The 18,422-nt window shown below is 48.4% G+C and overlaps 1 protein-coding gene across 1 annotated transcript; it reads right to left on the bottom strand.

Annotated features, from left to right (window-relative positions):
- Positions 1-2,622: 2,622 nt before the first annotated feature.
- On the bottom strand, positions 2,623-18,165 carry LOC129710998 (E3 ubiquitin-protein ligase TRIM21-like). The gene is made up of 6 exons (XM_055658335.1): positions 17,290-18,165; positions 15,499-15,594; positions 13,366-13,599; positions 12,720-12,742; positions 9,585-9,730; positions 2,623-8,008 (listed from the first exon to the last, which is right to left on the bottom strand). The coding sequence occupies exons 1-6, from the start codon at positions 18,064-18,066 to the stop codon at positions 7,431-7,433; spliced, it is 1,854 nt and encodes a 617-aa protein (XP_055514310.1). The 5' UTR covers positions 18,067-18,165; the 3' UTR covers positions 2,623-7,430.
- Between the last annotated feature and the right edge of the window lie 257 nt (positions 18,166-18,422).

Raw genomic sequence — 18,422 nt, 5'->3', positions numbered from 1 at the left:
AGCATTTAAGGTGAGGGAGGGGGAAAGGTTTCATAGGAACCCAAGGGGTGATATTTTTCACATACAGGGCAGGGAGGTGGGTGTATGGAACGAGCTGCCAGAGGAGGTAGTTGAGGCAGATTGAAGAAACATTTGGACAGGTACATGGATCGGACAAGTTTGGAGGGATATGGGCCAAACGCAGGCAGGTGGGACTAGTGTAGATGGGACATGTTGGCGGGTGTGGGCAAGTTGGGCCTGTTTCCACGCTGTATCACTCTGTGACCATCCAGCACTTTGACTGAGGAGCGTGAGCTTTGAATGATGGACATTATTTTGGTCGTTCAGCAGTAACATCACGGCTAAAACACAAGCTCCCCCCCAAGGGGAATTCTTGTGCATTACTCGTGAACAGGCTGGGACCTGCCAGTCAACATCGCTCATTACTATGGAAATACAAACTATTACAGTCAACAAGATCTGAAACACTGCAGAGAAATGCTTTATTTTTGTCCCATCACGTACGATACACCTTGTCCTGTAACCTCAATCCGGTTGTGTCATGCCTCAAGCTTCATGAATGTCAGGTTATCCACTTTGGTAGCAAAAACAGGAAGGCAGATTACTATCTAAATGGCGTCAAGTTGGGAAAAGGGGAAGTACAACGGGATCTAGGGGTCCTTGTACATCAGTCTATGAAAGTAAGCATGCAGGTACAGCAGGCAGTGAAGAAAGCAAATGGCATGTTGGCCTTTATAAAGAGGAATCGAGTATAGGAGCAAAGAGGTCCTTCTGCAGGTTACACAGAAAAGCTGGAGAAACTCAGCGGGTGCAGCAGCATCTATGGAGCGAAGGAAATAGGCAACGTTTCGGGCCGAAACCCTTCTTCAGACTCCTTCCCCTCCATAGATGCTGCTGCATTACCGCTGAGTTTCTCCAGCTTTGCTGTGTAACCTTCGCTTCTCCAGCATGGCAGTTCCAAACTATAAAGTCAACAAGATCTCCTTCTGCAGTTGTATTTTTTGTCCCCTCAGTGAGACACCACACCTGGACCTCAATTGTGTGCAGCTTTTTGGTCCCCTAATTTCAGGTATCACATTGGTCTTAGGAAGGACAGGACAGGCTTGCTATTGAGGGAGTGGGGAAGTACAATGGGATCTAGGGGCCCTTGTACATCAGTCTATGAAAGTAAGCAGGTTTACAAGGAAAGTGAAGAAAGCAAATGGCATCCCGGAGGTGGCAAAGAGGTCCGGGCACTGTACATATGCTAGTGAGAATGGAGCACCTGGGTATTGTACACTCTGGGTTTAGAAGGATGAGGAAGGGATTCTTATTGAAGAGCATATAAGATTATTAAAGTTAATTTTGGCGGGGACATGCTAGAGAATGGCGGCTGGGCTTGTACACTCTGGGAATCTTGTGAAACATATAAGATTATAAAGGTTTGGACACGCTAGGGCAGGAAACATGTTCCGATGTTGGGGGAGTCCAGAACCAGGGGCACACAGTTTAAGAATAAGGGGTAAGCCATTTAGAACGGAGATGAGGAAACACTTTTTCACACAGAGAGTGGTGAGTCTGTGGAATTCTCTGCCGTGGAGGCGGGTTCTCTGGATACTTTCAAGAGAGAGCTAGATAGGGCTCTTAAAAATAGCTGAGTCAGGGGATATGGGGAGAAGGCAGGAACGGGGTACTGATTGGGGATGATCAGCCATGATCACATTGAATGGCTCGAAGGGCCGAATGGCCTACTCCTGCACCTATTGTCTATTGTGCCCTGAAGGACCACTTAAGTCTCATGATGATGTGGGACTTTAGAGATACAGAGTGGAAACAGGCATCGAGACTAGCGATCACCCACTATGCTACCCACTAGCGTGAATTGTAAATTGTCCCCAGTGTGTGTGTATAATAGCATAAATGTGCGGGGTATCGCTGGTCAGTGCAGTCTTGTGAAAACCTATAAACCTGCCCGTCTTTGTGTGTGGAAGGAAACCAGAGCACCTGGAGAAAACCCTCGTGGTCACAGGGTGAACTGCAGACAACACCCGCAGTCAGGATCGAACCCGGGTCTCTGGCGCTGTGAGGCAGCAACTCTACCACCGTGCTGACTGAAGTGGATATCACATGTTCAGAACCAGGCGCAGCCTTGAGTTCTCCAAGGTGTCGAAAGTGTAGCTTCATAACACAATAACCCCAGCCCTTAAATTATGCTGTCGTAACTTATAGAAACTTACAAAATTCTTAAGGGGTTGGACAGGCTAGATGCAGGAAGATTGTTCCCGATGTTAGGGAAGTCCAGGACAAGGGGTCACAGCTTAAGGATAAAGGGGAAATCCTTTAAAACCGAGATGAGAAGAACTTTGTTCACGCAGAGAGTGGTGAATCTCTGGAACTCTCTGCCACAGAGGGTAGTTGAGGCCAGTTCATTGGCTATATTTAAGAGGGAGTTGGATGTGGCCCTTGTGGCTAAGGGGATCAGGGGGTATGGAGAGAAGGCAGGTACGGGATACTGAGTTGGATGATCAGCCATGATCATATTGAATGGCGGTGCAGGCTCGAAGGGCCGAATGGCCTACTCCTGCACCTAATTTCTATGTTTCTATGTAACGGTGAATTGCACATCGCTGCTCTCTCAAATAAATATTCGACACTGAAGTAAATAAAACACGTTTTATTCATTTAAAAAAAAATTTTGTAGATTCTATCATTCAGTATAAAATACAAAAGCTACATAAAAAAAAATAAAGCTTCACACATCATGAAATGTCAATTCAAACAATGTGTTGTTTTTCTAGCTTTGATGTTGGTGCGTTTCCGTTCGAGAGCAAGGTGTACAGAGCTATATCCCTCCCCCATTGCCCTGTATAGCTGTTTAGTTTAAAGATAGTCACCTATTTCCTTCGCTCCATAGATGCTGCCTCACCCGCTGAGTTTCTCCAGCATTTTTGTCAACACCGTTACACTGCTCATTGCTGCAGAAATGGTGAAGAGAATCTGCTGATCGATGCAGCGTGTGATGCAGGGGCCTGCTCCAGTGTAGAGCCTCAGCTTTAAAGGACGTTCTTTTAGGAAGGAGATGAGGAGGAATCTCTTTAGCCAGAGGGAGGAATATTGGTGATGGGAAAACCCCATCAGCAGCTTCTAGCAGAACAAGGCAGTGGATATTTTTAAGGCAGAGATAGATAGATTCTTGATCAGTACGGGAGTCAATAGACAATAGATGCTGGAGTAGGCCATTCGGCCCTTCGAGCCAGCACCGCCATTCAATGTGATCATGGCTGATCACCCCCAATCAGTACCCAAGTTCCTGCCTTCTCCCCATATCCCCTGACTCCGCTATTTTTAAAGAGCCCTATCTATCTCTCTCCTGAAAGTATCCAGAGAACCTGCCTCCACCGCCCTCTGAGGCAGAGAATTCCACAGACTCACCACTCTCTGGGATTGTGGGGAGATGGCAGGAGAATGGGGTTGAGAGGGAGAGGTAGACCTGCCATGATTGAATGGCGGAGTAGACCTGATGGGCCGAATGGCCTAATTCCGCTCCGATGATTTGTGACGTTATTTCAGCCTCCTCTCAAATAGCACTGTCATTAAAGATAGATACAAATAAATATTTTTGGTAGTGGCAAGTGTCGGTCCACACAGCACAGAAATGGGACTGTACCTCATGCAGAGAGACACATACATCAGACAGTAACATCGTGACGAGTTCGCCAATGACCAGAAGCAAGGTATAAAAATAGATCATGCAGCAATTAAATGGTTTAAACTACATCAATATTTCAAATATCTAGAGTACTGAGTTGCTCTCGACTGCCGTGGCATATACATTCGGGGAGAACCTGTTTGCAAAGCTGCTGCAGATAACACGAACAGTCCCCCTGAGAGAAGGAATGAGTGACGTTTCGGGTTCGAGACCCATCTTCTGACTGGAGAAGACCCCCATTCCTTCTCTCCAGAGATGCTGCCCGTCCCGCTGAGTTACTCCGGCATTCTGTGTTTTAAACCAGCGTCTGCAGTTCCTTCCAACACATGAAGAGTCTCCCGTGTGGTTTAGAGGAGCAGTGTGGAAACCATTAGCAATAGATCACAGAGCAGGATGATTGAGTGATTGTACGGCCCCCGGGCCGAATGCGGCCCCTAAACCCGAAATCATCCGGCACGCCGAGCGCTGGCCGTACCGTATCCTGCGCAAAGCCGCCGGCACGGCCGCGCACCTTCTGTGAACACGTTTAACAAAGAACTGCAGATGCTGGAAAAATCGAAGGTAGACAACAAATTCTGGAGAAACTCAGCGGGTGAGACATGCAAGGATTGCATGAGGCTGCCTCACCCGCTGAGTTTCTCCAGCATTTTTGTCTACCTTCTGTGAACATGTGATTTGATGCCTGCCATCAATCCGGGGTGGGATCCATGTGTACACGTGATAGATGTGGCCCATCATCTGGTCACAGACATGCGTCCCAGCCCCTATGCAGAACAAGGTTGCCCACCCCTGCTCTACATTCAAACTCTCCTGCTTTCTCCACATATCCCTTGATTCCGTTAGCTCTAAGAGCTAAATCTAACTCCCCCATGAAAACATTTCAAGACCTACACCAAACCCAAACCAATTAGGAGCAGACGAGGGCATTCGATCCAATTTGTGATCCCAGTTACAAAGACAGATGTGTACAGCAATTCGTTCTTCCCCCGCACAATTAAAGCATGGAATAATCTCCACCCTACTACAGTTACCCAACCAGATGCAACTAAATTTAAAGTAGCTCTTTCTTCCCAATAACCCTTTCTGGCTTAAGTCCTCCCTTCACCACCTCCAGTTTAAATTCCATTTCCAATATTTTGGAGGACCAAGAAACCAAGAATCCAGTGAATTGGCCTCCACTGCCTTCTGTGGCAGAGAATTCCACACATTCACAACTCTCTGGGTGAAAAATCGTCATCTCACTCCCTAGATGGTCTACCCCTTATTCTTAAACTGTGTGACCCCTGGTCCTGAAACAGGAGCACCCGGAGAAAACCCACTCGGTCACTGGGAGAAGGTACAAACTCTGTAGGGGACAGCACCCGTGGTCAGGATCGAACCCGGGTCTCTGGCGCCGTGAGGCAGCGACTCTACCCGCTGCGCCACCATTCAGAGTATAACAAAGTGTTAGAATTCTTTCAGTGAAGCAACACCGCCCTCTGGTGTTCAGTGAAAGAATGCGAAGCAAATTCACACCAGATAAACTCAAAAGTTTCAAATCCACCAACGCTGGCTCTAAGAGATTAACAAAGCATGTCTGGCGATACTGCGCTGGTGGGTGGAGACGGTGGAAGTTATGATGCACCACGAGGTCGTCACGTCCTTCACCGTCAACAGCTGCCCCGTAGAAACAAGGAACTGCAGATGTTGGTTTACTGAGAGAAAGACACAAAGTGCTGGAGTATCTGAGCAGGGCAGGCAGCATCGATCACAAGCCGTCCCATGGTAGTTGGAGATAGGGGTTAGCCAGATCTGATATTACAGAGAGGCAACTGGGAACAGGGCAGTGAGCACATGTTTAATGCTAAGGGGCGGCACGGTGGCGCAGCGGTAGAGTTGCTGCCTTACAGCGGCAGATACCCGGGTTCGATCCCAACTACGGGTGCTGTCTGTACGGAGTTTGTACGTTCTCCCCGTGACCTGCGTGGGTTTTCTCCGGGAGCTCCGGTTTCCTCCCACACTCCAAGGACGTGCAGGTTTGTAGGTTAAATGCCTTCGGTAAAATTGTAAATTGTCCCTAGTGTGTGTAGGATAGGGACGGCTGGTCAGCATGGACTCGGTGGGCTGAAGGGCCTGTTTCCACATTGTATCTCTAATCTAAACCAAAAAAACCTCATAAAATAACCGATAATCTGTGATTGGGGCGACTAACTAATCAATACTTTCTCCACTTCACCACATTTATTTGCATTTTATTGCTTGTCAAGATATTTAGTTCCCTGATTAGACAGATATCGACACCGACAGCATTTGAAATTTCTTGACAAAACTTTCCCTGAATCCTGCTGGTCGCTGGGTTAAGTCTCCTGTATTCTGTGGGAATCTACTGTAAGGATTAGGATGTAGAAACAAGGAACTGCAGGTGCTGGTTCATACACTAAAGGGCACAAAGTGCTGGAGTAACTCAGCAGGTTAGGCAACATCTCCGGAGGTCACGGATAATGGTCCCCAGGAGAGGGGAGGGATTTCTCTCGTCAGACGGGGTGGTGAATCTGTGGGATTCATCGCCACAGACGGCTGTGGAGGCCGTGTCAATGGGTATTGTTAAAGGGCCGGTCCCACCAGCATACGCCTGCATGCTGCAAGCGCAACCTAACGTGGTCGCTTGAGCCGTACGTCATGCGGCAAGCAAGCGCGACCAAACCAGAAGCGGGAGCCGCGCGGAGGTCGAGTGAGTGACACGGCATCGAGGCGGTTGCGGAGTGTCAGTTTTTCGGAGCCCCGCGCGATGTTGGGACCAGCTCCGCACAACTCCATACGGCTCCGGCGATCGAAGTGGGACCGGCCCCGCGAGGCCGTACGGCTCAAGCGACCACGTTAGGTCGCGCTTGCCGCATGGAGTCGCATGCTCGTGGGACAGGCCCTTAGGGCGGAGATTGAAAGATTTTTCATTAGTAAATCTGGCGAGGGTTATGGGGGGAAGGCAGGAGAATGGGGCTGAGGAAAAAATACATCGACCATCATTGAATGGTAGAGGAGACTCAATGGGCCAAACGGCCTAATTCTGCTCCGATGACTTACGAACTTATGGATAGGTGACGTTTCGAATTGGGACTGAAGAAGGGTCCCGACCCGAAACATCACCTATCCATGTTCTCCACAGATGCTGCCTGACCCGCTGAGTTACTCCAGCACTCTGTGAAACGTCACCTATCCATGTTCTCCACAGATACTGCCTGACCCGCTGAGTTACTCCTGCATTTGGTGTCCACTGTAAGGATTTGTAGACTCAGGAGTTAGAACAGCCAGACTTTTAATTTTAGTTTTGTATAGTTTAGAGATACAGCGCGGAAACAGGGCCCTTTGGCCCACCAAGTCCACACCGATCAGCGATCCCCGCACACTAACACTATCCTACACACACTAGGGACAATTCACAATTACACCAAGCCAATTAACCAACAAACCTGCACGTCTTTGGAGTGTGGGAGGAAACCGAAGATCTCGGAGAAAACCCACGCAGGTCACGGGGAGAACGTGCAAACGCCGTACAGACAGCACCCGTAGTCGGGATCGAACCCGGGTCTCTGTGAGGCAGCAACTCTACCACTGCGCCGCCCTACAGTAAACCCTCTACTTATACTACAGGGTTTAACGCAAAATAAAATAACTGAGTATAACACGCCAACTTGCATTTCTATTTGGTGCTAAAGGAAATTTGTTGCTAAGTCTAAAATGGTTAGAAAATATGAAACTGGAGCAATCAGTTAAGGGGGGACATTGTGAGTGATGTGTTGACATCACCAACTCTGAGAGCAGGGTAGAGAGACTCAGAGAACGACTGCTGTTGAAACGTGCAGATCAGGCTCAGCTTGCTGTCTGATACACTGTAGAATGAAATGATTCCGGCATCAAAGTCGACAAAGACTCCCACCTTAGAGATGACGGGAAGCGTGATATCAGTGACGATATCGTTGTGCTGGGCTGAGACTGAACGTGATCCCGACAGGTAATTCCAAAGGCCGTTGTTGTTTTGCGAGCAGACGCTCCAGGATTTTTTGTTCCCTCCGAGCGCGCTCTCCTTGTCCCTGCCCTTGCGCTTCATGCTGCCGTAGCAAACGCCCACCCCCCACCTGCCGTGAGCTGCCGCTGTCTCCACCTCCCAGTAGGAGCGCCCGCCGTTGATTCCCTCCGAGGCCAGCACCTGCCCCCACCAGTCGAACCTCTTGCGGTGGGCTGGGTAGGGCTGTCTGTCTGGGACGCTAGACGCCCCCCGTCTGTCGTCCGACAACGTCACGCAGCGGTGGGCGGTCTCCAAGTCCAGAGTCGGTGTCCGTCCGTCTGCAAAGCAAACGACGTCTGAGTTAATTGTTCATCTGTAGACGTGAGAGAGAGAGATACAGCGCGGAAACCACGGACGCAGAATGAAACGGCGCAGGTGAGTGACTTTAGACGTCACCTTTATAGAGATACAGCGCGGAAAACATGGACGCAGAATGAAACGGCGCAGGTGAGTGACTTTAGACGCCACCTTTATAGAGATACAGCACACACGGAAACCAGGCCCTTCGGCCCACCGAGCCCATGCCAGCCAGCAATCGCCCTGTACACCAGCTCTATCCTTTACACACACACACACACACACACACACACACACACACACACACGCACGCACGCACACGCACACACACACACACACACACAATTTACAATGATACCAAAGCCAATTAACGTACAAACCCGCTCATCTTTGGAGTGTGGGAGGAAACCGGAGCACCCGGAGAAAACCCACGCGGACACAGGGAGAACGTACAAACTCCGTACAGCCAGGACCCGTAGTCAGGATCGAACCCGTGAGGCAGCAACTCCACCACTCTACATGCCACCGTGCCAAGTGTGCATTAGAAAAGAACTGAGGATATCTAGACAATACTGCCGTTCCCTTCTGCTGCCTCGACCTCACACTACTGAATGATCCCCTCATCAACTACAGGTGCGGCCCCAATCTCCCAACCTACCAATTGTGGCCCTTGCGCTTTTTTTAATCTGCACTTTCCCTTTAACTGTAACAAGAGATTCTGTTCTCTTTGTTGTAACTGTACATGTGCATGACTTGATTATGGTTGTGTCTATATGATCTGACCAGTCAGTACGCAAACACATTTTTTCACTGTCTCTCGGTTCCCATGCCAATAATATCAATACCCATAGCAGTTATTCAGTTCGCTTCAGATCATTGTCACGTGTAACGAGGTACAGTGAAAAGCTTCTGTTGCGCGCTAACCAGTCAGCGGAAAGACAATACATGATTACAATCGATCCATTCACAGTGTACAGATACATGATAAGGGAATAACGTTTAGTGCAAGGTAAAGCCAGCAAAGTCCGATCAAGGATAGTCCGAGGGTCACCAATGAGGTAGATAGTAGTTCAGGACCGCTCTCTGGTTGTGGTAGGATGATTCAGTTGCCTGATAACAGCTGGGAAGACACTGTCCCTGAATCTGGAGGTGTGTGCGTTTTCACATTTATTATCATTGTGATTTTCCCTCCTGATGTACATACAGGAGGACAATTCATTCCATCCTGCCCTAAAATGAGTTGCTGCCTCACAGCGCCAGAGACACGGGTTCGATCCTGACTACAGGTGCTGTCTGTACGGAGTTTGTACATTCTCTCCGTGACCCCCGTGCATTTTCTCTGAGGGCTCCGGTTTCTTCCCACACTCCAAAGACGTGCAGGTTTGCAGGTTAATTTGACTTCGGTAAAATTGTAAATTGTCCCTAGAGTGTGTGGGATAGTGCTGGTGTACAGACGGGGTGATCGCTGGTCGACGCGGACTCGATGGGCCGAAGGGCCTGTTTCCGCGCTGCATCTCTACAGTTGAAAGCGCGAGGAACAAGCAGCGTTGTACTCACACACGGTTGCCATCACGTCTCGGTCCCTCTCGAGCCGCGACACCATTTCGTACTGTTTCTGTATCCAGTTCACCTTGTCACCGGTGACTTTACTAACGTCTGGTGGTAACGGCTGTGGTCCCAGTGGTTCCGATGCCTCTTTTATTCTGTAAAATATGCAGTGGACTGGGTGTAGGAGCCGTTAAGCTTGTCAGAATATTATAGCCAGGTCTAACAGTTTTAATATTTTAATCCGTATCTGTATGTACGATTGTAGGTGTAGGGATATTAGAACGGAGACAAGGAAACACTTTTTCTCACAGAGAGTAGTGAGTCTGTGGAATTCTCTGCCTCAGAGAGTGGTGGAGGCCGGTTCTCTGGATGCTTTCAAGAGAGAGCTGGATAGGGCTCTTAACAATAGCGGAGTCAGGGGATATGGGGAGAAGGCAGGAACGGGGTACTGATTGTGGATGATCAGCCATGATCACATTGAATGGCGGTGCTGGCTCGAAGGGCCAAATGGCCTACTCCTGCACCTGCTGTCTATTGATATAATTACATAGAGGTGCGTGTCTATATCTGAAGAGGCCAACACAGGCTTGTTAATATAGTTCCAGTTCACCTCGTGGGATTGAGTGGAGCCATGAGCTGAGCCCAGAGCTATGAGTCATGGACATGATTACGGGCTTAGAGCAAGTTTATGTTATGATTGGAACAGCTATGAAGAATGGAAAATGGTGGACTATATCATTGGCTTGTATAACTTCTATAAAAAATAATTAATCAAGATTCAACGGCTGGAAGATTTATTCCGACTTCCTCCGGAGCTCGGTGAGGGTGTGAACTGTACCTCCACCACATCCTACGAGAAGTTACGGCTATCAAGGTTCGACCTTGAGAACATTACTAAAACTGCCATTATACTGGGTTTATAATACATTGGGTGTACTGAACACACGGTGGAGCAGCGGTAGAGTTGCTGCCTCACAGCGCCGGAGACCCGGGTTCGATCCTGACTACGGGCGCTGTTTGTACGTTCTCCCCGTGACCTGCGTGGGTTTTCTCCGAGATCTTTGGTCTCCTCCCACGCTCCAAAGACGTGCAGGTTTGTTGGTGAATTGGCCTGGTGTAAATGTAAATTATCCATAATGTGCGTAGGATAGTGTTAGTGTGCAGGGATCGCTGGTCAGTGCAGACTCGTTGGGCCGAAGGGCCTGTTTCCACACTGTATCTCTAAACTAAACTAAAAAAGGAAAAGAACCGTATTCATTGAAAAACAAATGGTGACGATCGCTCCAGGAGAATGAGCCAAAACAATTGGTTATAAACTCACTTTAAATCGTTTTCGTTTTTTGGTTTAGAGATACAACACAGAAACAGGCCCTTCAGCCCACCGGGTCTACACCAACCAGCGATCCCCGCATACTAACACTACCCTACACACACCAGGGACTATTTTACATTCACCATTTAAATTTTTTTTTATACCAAGCCTATTAACCTACAGACCTGTACGTCTTTGGAGTGTGGGAGGAAAGCAAATATCTCAGTGAAAACCCACGCAGGTCACGGGGAGAACGTACAAACTCCGTACAGACAAGCACCCATAGTCAGGATTGAACCCGGGTCTTTGGCGCTGTGAGGCAACAAATCTACCGCTGCGCCTCCGTGCCTCCCAGATACTTCCATGTTTTAATTTAATCCCCGAAAGACAGTTCCTTCAACAATCCAGCACTATTCGGAGTGGCGGTGCGGCTCTGGCTGCAACGGCTTACCAGCGGTCCCGTTGTCTTTGTGTTTTTTATGTTGTTTATTTTGTTTGGTTAGTCTAGTTTTTTGGTTTTAGTTTGTGTTTTTTGGGGGGGGGGGGGGGGGTTGAAACGGGGTTTGCAGTCTCTCCCTGCGGGGGAATACGACCTTTTTGTCGTATTCCCCTTCTCTGCCTCCGTCTGCGCTGAGGCCTAATGGAGCTGACGACCTCGAGGCTCCGGAGGCAGAGCACCGTCAGGACTCGCTCTGAGCTCGCTCCCGTGAGGGTGGTCCGGCTCAGGGCTGGAAGAAGCTGGGACGCTCCCGTGAGGACGGCCAGCCCGAGGGTGGAACGAGGCTCCCGTCGGAGCGGCCGAGCTCGGGGAGGTGCGGCGCTGGCAGCCCGGGGGAGGTTCGGCGCCCAAGTCGGGGCGGCCCGGTCTGGGGGAGAAGCGACGCCCATGTCGGGGCGGCCCAGCCCGAGGCTGAAGACGGCGCAGTACTCACGTGAGGGTGGCTGGGACGGTGTTCTGGCGGTGGTGGCCTGAGTCCGGGGTTCAGCCGCGGGCCAGCAGCTGCGTCTGCAGGACTGGTGGGCGGCAGCTTCAACCACCCCGGGCCGCGGTGTTTGAGCCGCGGGACTGTTTTAACATCACCCCCTGTATCGCCCCAGCGCAGAGGGAGAAGAGGAGGGAAGAGACTGCGACCTAAGACTTTTGCCTCCATCACAGTGAGGAGATGCTGGGTGGACTCACTGTGGTGGATGTTAATGTGTGTTTGTTGTTTTATTGTATTGTATTATATGTATGACTGCTGCAATTTCGTTCAGACTTCGGTCTGAATGACAATAAAAGGCTATCTATCTATCTATGCCAAAATTAATCTTAAATGTCAGTTGATTGCTAGCGTGACCTTTTAACCCAAATCGTCCTGATTCAACAACCATTACATCCTGAATAAATTTACCAATTTATTCATATGGAAATGCCCAATCCTGAAGAGAGAATATGATTAGTTAACGAAATCATTTTTTACACAGATAGTGGTGAATCTGTGGAATTCTCTGCCACAGAAAGTAGTTGAGACCAGTTCATTGGCTATATTTAAGATGTGGCCCTTGTGGCTAAGGGGATCAGGGGGTATGGAGAGAAGGCAGGTACGGGATACTGAGTTGGATGATCGGCCATGATCATATTGAATGGCGGTGCAGGCTCGAAGGGCCGAATGGCCTACTCTTGCACCTAATTTCTATGTTTCTATGTAAAACTGACCTTCAAAAACCAGTTCATGACATACAGTGCAAATTGGTTCAAACAGAATGATAGCAAGAGGCCATATTGATGTCTGCACAATACTGTTGGGAGATCTAATCAATTTAATTGGATTGTAACACTTAATTTCTCTTACCTTGTTCTCATTGAATTAAATCCCTGAAAGAAATGAGATAAAATAATTAATTTGGATATTCATATACCTTTGTCATATAATTTTTGGCAATTAATTATATTATTGCGAATACACTTGGATTAATTTATGATCAGGAACTTGTATCGATCTATCTATCTGCAAAAATAGATCTGGCAAGAATGGGTTTAGAGGGATCTGGGGCAGATGCAGGCAAATGGGACAAGTTGAGATAGGAAACTTCCTCTGCATTGACGAGTTGGGTCGAAGGGCCTTGTTGTGACTTGTAAGGCAGCAACTCTTCCCCTCTGCCGTCACTGTGCCACCCCATGCTGTATGACTATGGAGGTTCCCGAGGAACACAAGCCCTCTGTCACAACCCCTGTGTACGGTAAACCACTTTGCTGGCAGCCGCAGTAATCCCATACTCCCCTGACTTTGGGAAAGGCTTTCAGGGGTTTCGGGGAGAAGGCAGGAGAATGGGGTTCAGAGGGAAAGATAGATCAGCCACGATTGAATGGCAGAACAGACCTGACAGTCTGAATGGCCTAATTCTGCTCCCATCTCTTATGAACTTGTGAAATCAAACCAAAGGCATTAAACTGCACAGTTTCAGATCCACAAAGAAAAAATACAAAGTTCCCATTACCTGTATGAAGACTAGTTTTTCCATATTCATTAAAAGATTACTGAAATCAGCCATATTTCTCTCAAAGACTTCCATCTTGTCTTCCAAAGCAAAAATCTGTGCATCAATGTCTCCTGTGACCTGGGTCTGGACTGTGTCGAGATACTTCAATGCTTCCTTCTCTTCATTCTCAAAGTAATTCCGCAGAGCCATACACCGCTCCTGGACATGGGCTTTGCTTTCCCTGATCAGGTTCTGGTAAGTAGAAATGCATTTCGATCATTACACTGTTAGTCAACTGACTCCACGCTGTTTTAACCATATAACAATTACAGCACGGAAACAGGCCATCTCGGCCCTACAAGTTCGTGCCGAACAACTTTTTTTTCCCCTTAGTCCCACCTGCCTGCACTCATACCATAACCCTCCATTCCCTTCTCATCCATATGCCTATCCAATTTATTTTTAAATGATACCAATGAACCTGCCTCCACCACTTCCACTGGAAGCTCATTCCACACCGCTACCACTCTCTGAGTAAAGAAGTTCCCCCTCATGTTACCCCTAAACTTCTGTCCCTTAATCTTCTGAAGTCATGTCCTCTTGTTTGAATCTTCCCTATTCTCAAAGGGAAAAGCTTGTCCACATCAACTTTCTTGATGAATCTACATCAGTAGATGTGGGAGTAAACTGGAGCGCCCGGAGAAGACACACACGGATAGAGTTGCTGCCTAAAGGGCCTGTCCCACTTTCACGGCCTCTGCCGAGTTTGCCCTTGACTCATACTCGCAGCATGGTCGTCACGAGGTCGTAGGTAGGTCGAGACGCTAGTCGTAGGTACTCGTGGCATCAAGTAGGTCGGGGCGTTTTTTCTAGCCTGATGAAAAATGTCCACGAGTAAAAAAGGTGGTGAATTAGTTCGTGAAAGTGTGGCAGGCCCTTTACAGCGCTAACAACAACAGAGACCCGGGTTCGATCCTGGCCACGGGTGCTTGTCCGTACGGAGTTTGTACGCCCTCCCCGTGACCTGCGTGGGTTTTCTCGTGATCTTCGGTTTCTTCCCACACTCCATACACACGCAGATTTGTAGGTTAATTGACGTGGTATACGTGTAAAAATCGTCCCTAGTGTGTGCAGGATAGTGTTAGTGTGGGGGGGGTTCACTGGTCAGTACGAACTTGGCGGGAAGAAGGGCCTGTTTCCGCGCTGTATCTCCAAACTAAACAAACTAAACACCGAGCCGACCTCTAGATTTGTGTTGGATCACACAAAGAGTGATAACCTATTACTGACAAAAGGTGCAGGACTTGGCCATTCGGCCCTTCGAGCCAATGTGATCATCCCTAATCAGTCTGAAGAAGGGTCTCGACCCGAAACGTCACCCATTCTATCTCTCCAGAGATGCTGCCTGTCCCGCTGAGTTACTCCGGCATTATAGACAACAGACTATAGGTGCAGGAGTAGGCCATTTGGCCCTTCGACCCAGCACCGCCATTCAATGTGATCATGGCTAATCATCTCTAACCCCGTTCCTGCCTTCTCCCCATATCCCCTGACTCCGCTATCTTTAAGAAATCCTAGTCTATCCATCCTGGCCGAAATAATTGCAATAACTCCCAAAGATTAATAAATCAAAAAGTAATTAAAAGACAGTTTGAATGGCAGAATAGACTCGATGTGCAGAATGGCCTAATTCTGCTCCTGTGACTAATGAACTTATAAAAACTGTTTCCAGCATTTTTTTATAAATTACAAAATCTCACAAAATAAACAGACACTAAATGCGCCCATCTAAGAAATAAAAACATGCTCAGTAGTTACAATAGATGTCATCAGTTCTTTTATAATGTATGCTCGGCACGGTGGCGCAGCGGTAGAGTTGCTGTGTTACTGCGCCAGAGACCCAGGTTCGATCCTGACTACGGGTGCTGTCTGTACGGAGTTTGTACGTTCTCCCCATGACCTGCGTGGGTTTTCTCCGGGAGCTCCGGTTTCCTCCCACACTCCAAAGACGTGCAGGTTTGTAGGTTAATTGGCTTTGGTAAGATTGTAAATTGCCCCTAATGTGTGTAGGATAGTGATAGTGTACGGGGTGATCGCTGGTGGGCCGCAGGTCCACGCTGTATCTCTAAAGTCAGGTCTAAAGTCACTCACCTGTGTCTTTTGCTTCTGTGTCTGCAGGTGCAGGATGCCGGCTTGGATGGCTGTGGTATTTGCCCTGACCTTGTCTATCTGCTGCTGCAGGTGATCCTTAAAATAAATCAAAAACAAGTTCTTAAATCTGGTTACTGAGGCGAAGGTGGAGAAAAAAGGAGCAGTCCAGTGAAGGTTTACGAGAATTACCCCAGGCATGAGGGGGTTAACATGTGATGAGTGTTTGACAGCACTCGCTGGAGTTTAGAAGGATGAGGGGGCCTCATTGAAACTTACCGAACAGTAAAAGGCCTGGACTGAATGGATATGGAGAGGATGTTTCCACACAGTGGGAGAGTCCAGAACGTGAGGGCACAGCCTCAGAATTAAAGGACGCTTGTTTAGGAAGGAGATGAGGAGGTAAGTTAGGGCGAAGGGTTCATTTCCACACTGTGACTCTCTGTCTCAGAGTAGGGGAATCAAGAACCAGAAGACATAGGTTTAAGGTGAGGGAGAAAGATTTAATAGGAACCTGAGGGGGCAAAAGGTGATGGGCGTATGGAATGAGCTGCTGGAGGACGTACTTGAGTGGACAAGTGCAGGGGTCGGAAAGGTTTAGAGGGATATTGGGCCCCGCAGGTAAGTACGGTAAATGCACAAAATCTTTTACCCAAAGTAGGGGAATGAAAAACCACGGGACCGAGATCTAAGGTGGGGGGGGGGGGGGGGAGGGGGGGGTCAGATTTCATAGGATCCTGAGGGGCACCAAATGCAGACAGGTGGGGCTAGTTTAGATGGGGCGTGATGGGCTGAAGGGTCTGTTTCCACGCTGTCTTTAACTATAACCATATAAGCATAGAACAATTACAGCACGGAAACAGGCCATCTCGGCCCTACAAGTCCATGCCGAACAAATTTTTTTCCCCTTAGTCCCACCTGCCTGCACTCGTACCATAACCCTCCATTCCCTTCTCATCCATATGCCTATCCAATTTATTTTTAAATGATACCAATGAACCTGCCTCCACCACTTCCACTGGGAGCTCATTCCACACCGCCACCACTCTCTGCGTAAAGAAGATCCCCCTCATGTTACCCCTAAACTTCTGTCCCTTAATTCTGAAGTCATGTCCTCTTGTTTGAATCTTCCCTATTCTCAAAGGGAAAAGCTTGTCCACATCAACTCTGTCTATCCCTCTCATCATTTTAAAGACCTCTATCAGGTCACCTCTTAACCTTCTGCGCTCCAGAGAATAAAGACCTAACTTATTCAACCTATCTCTGTAACTTAGTTGTTGAAACCCAGGCAACATTCTAGTAAATCTCCTCTGTACTCTCTCTATTTTGTTGACATCCTTCCTATAATTGGGTGACCAAAATTGTACACCATACTCCAGATTTGGTCTCACCAATGCCTTGTACAATTTTAACATTACATCCCAGCTTCTATACTCAGAGTTTAGTTTGTTTATTGTCTAGTTTAGTTTGGTTTATTGTCAGGAGTACCGAGGTACAGTGAAAAGCTTTTGTTGCGTGCTAACCAGTCAGCAGAAAGACAAAAGATAGACACAAAATGCTGGAGCAGCTCAGCAGGACAGACAGGTAGAAGGAATGAGTGGCATGACAATAAAACTCTCTTGACTTGACTTAAATATTAAGGTGGGCCTTAGAAGTCAGCCCACTTTAATATTTAAGAGTTTTATTGTCATGTGTCCCAGATAGGGCAATGACATTCTTGCTTGCTGCAGCATAATATCGATGAAGTGATTAAGTAATTAATCCTCCCCTCTGTTGTATACGAGGCATACACACCCTCAGCTCCTGCTCGCCTTCACTAATGCTGCAACAGTTGTGATTCTTGTGCCTACCCACCACCGGGCAGAGACAGCAGATACAGACTTTGTCGTCTTTGCAGTAGATCTCCAGCAGCTTCTTGTGCTCCACGCACTTCCAGGTGGACATGTCCGCCGTGGGGTCGATGAGAGGGTGGTTCTTGAACACTGCGTTCTCCCGGTGGTGCTTGAGGTGCTTGGCACACATGGACGCTTCACACTTGAGGCATGTCTTGACGGCAGACAGCTTCTTCCTGGTGCAATAGTTGCAGGGCAGAGCCACCGGCCCGCCGTTCACCGCTTGGTATTTCTGGGCGATGTTGGCCAGCTTGAAGTTCCTCTTCAGCGCAGGTTTCTCCCTGTAATTGGCCCGGCACTCGGGGCAGGAGTAGAGTCCAGACTCCGGCTCCCTCCACGACTCCTCGATACAGGCTTGGCAGAAGCTGTGCTTACAGTTGAGGATGACCGGGTCGGTGTAGATGTGCAGGCAGATGGGGCATGTTAGCTCCTCTTCCAGCCACACCGGCGGCGGGCCATCGGCCATTGTCCAGCCAACACCAACACCAACACCAGCGGCCAGAGGCGGAGAAGGAGGAGGAGGAGAGATGGAACCGAAAGCGAAACCCAAAACCCAGCTCCAACCTTTGGCTCCGACGTCTCCAAGACCATTGCAACTTGCAGGGTCACACGCCCTAGTCGTTGCACCCCTCCCCGGTGCGCGCTTCAAACTGGGGCTGCATCTTGCAGGGAGGGACATGCACAGGGACAAGAGGAGTTTGCAAACATATATTTAACCCGACTGCAAGGCAGCACATTGCTGCATCAAGATCTCCCCTTACTGCATCATCCCCCCTGTGTGAATAGCTTGCCCCAAAGACGCTCAGCTCAGACACCGCCTCCCAAGCTAACGGGCCATTCACACCCACATATGCTCAATATATAAACCAAAGATCTTTGATATAAACCCTGGCAGTACAGTACAAAGATCTTATAGCTATAAGATCTTTGGTACAGTAGTTGTAGTTAAAGATGCAATTATCATATTATATATTATTGAGTGAGATTTTTCCTGATAATATTTTTTTTTTAACTATAAATAACAGTTGACTATTA

The sequence above is a fragment of the Leucoraja erinacea genome, chromosome 29 (genome assembly GCF_028641065.1).
Source record: "Leucoraja erinacea ecotype New England chromosome 29, Leri_hhj_1, whole genome shotgun sequence".
NCBI lineage: Eukaryota > Metazoa > Chordata > Chondrichthyes > Rajiformes > Rajidae > Leucoraja > Leucoraja erinaceus.
Note: the sequence above shows the minus strand (reverse complement) of the source record. Positions and strands in the feature narration are given on the sequence as shown.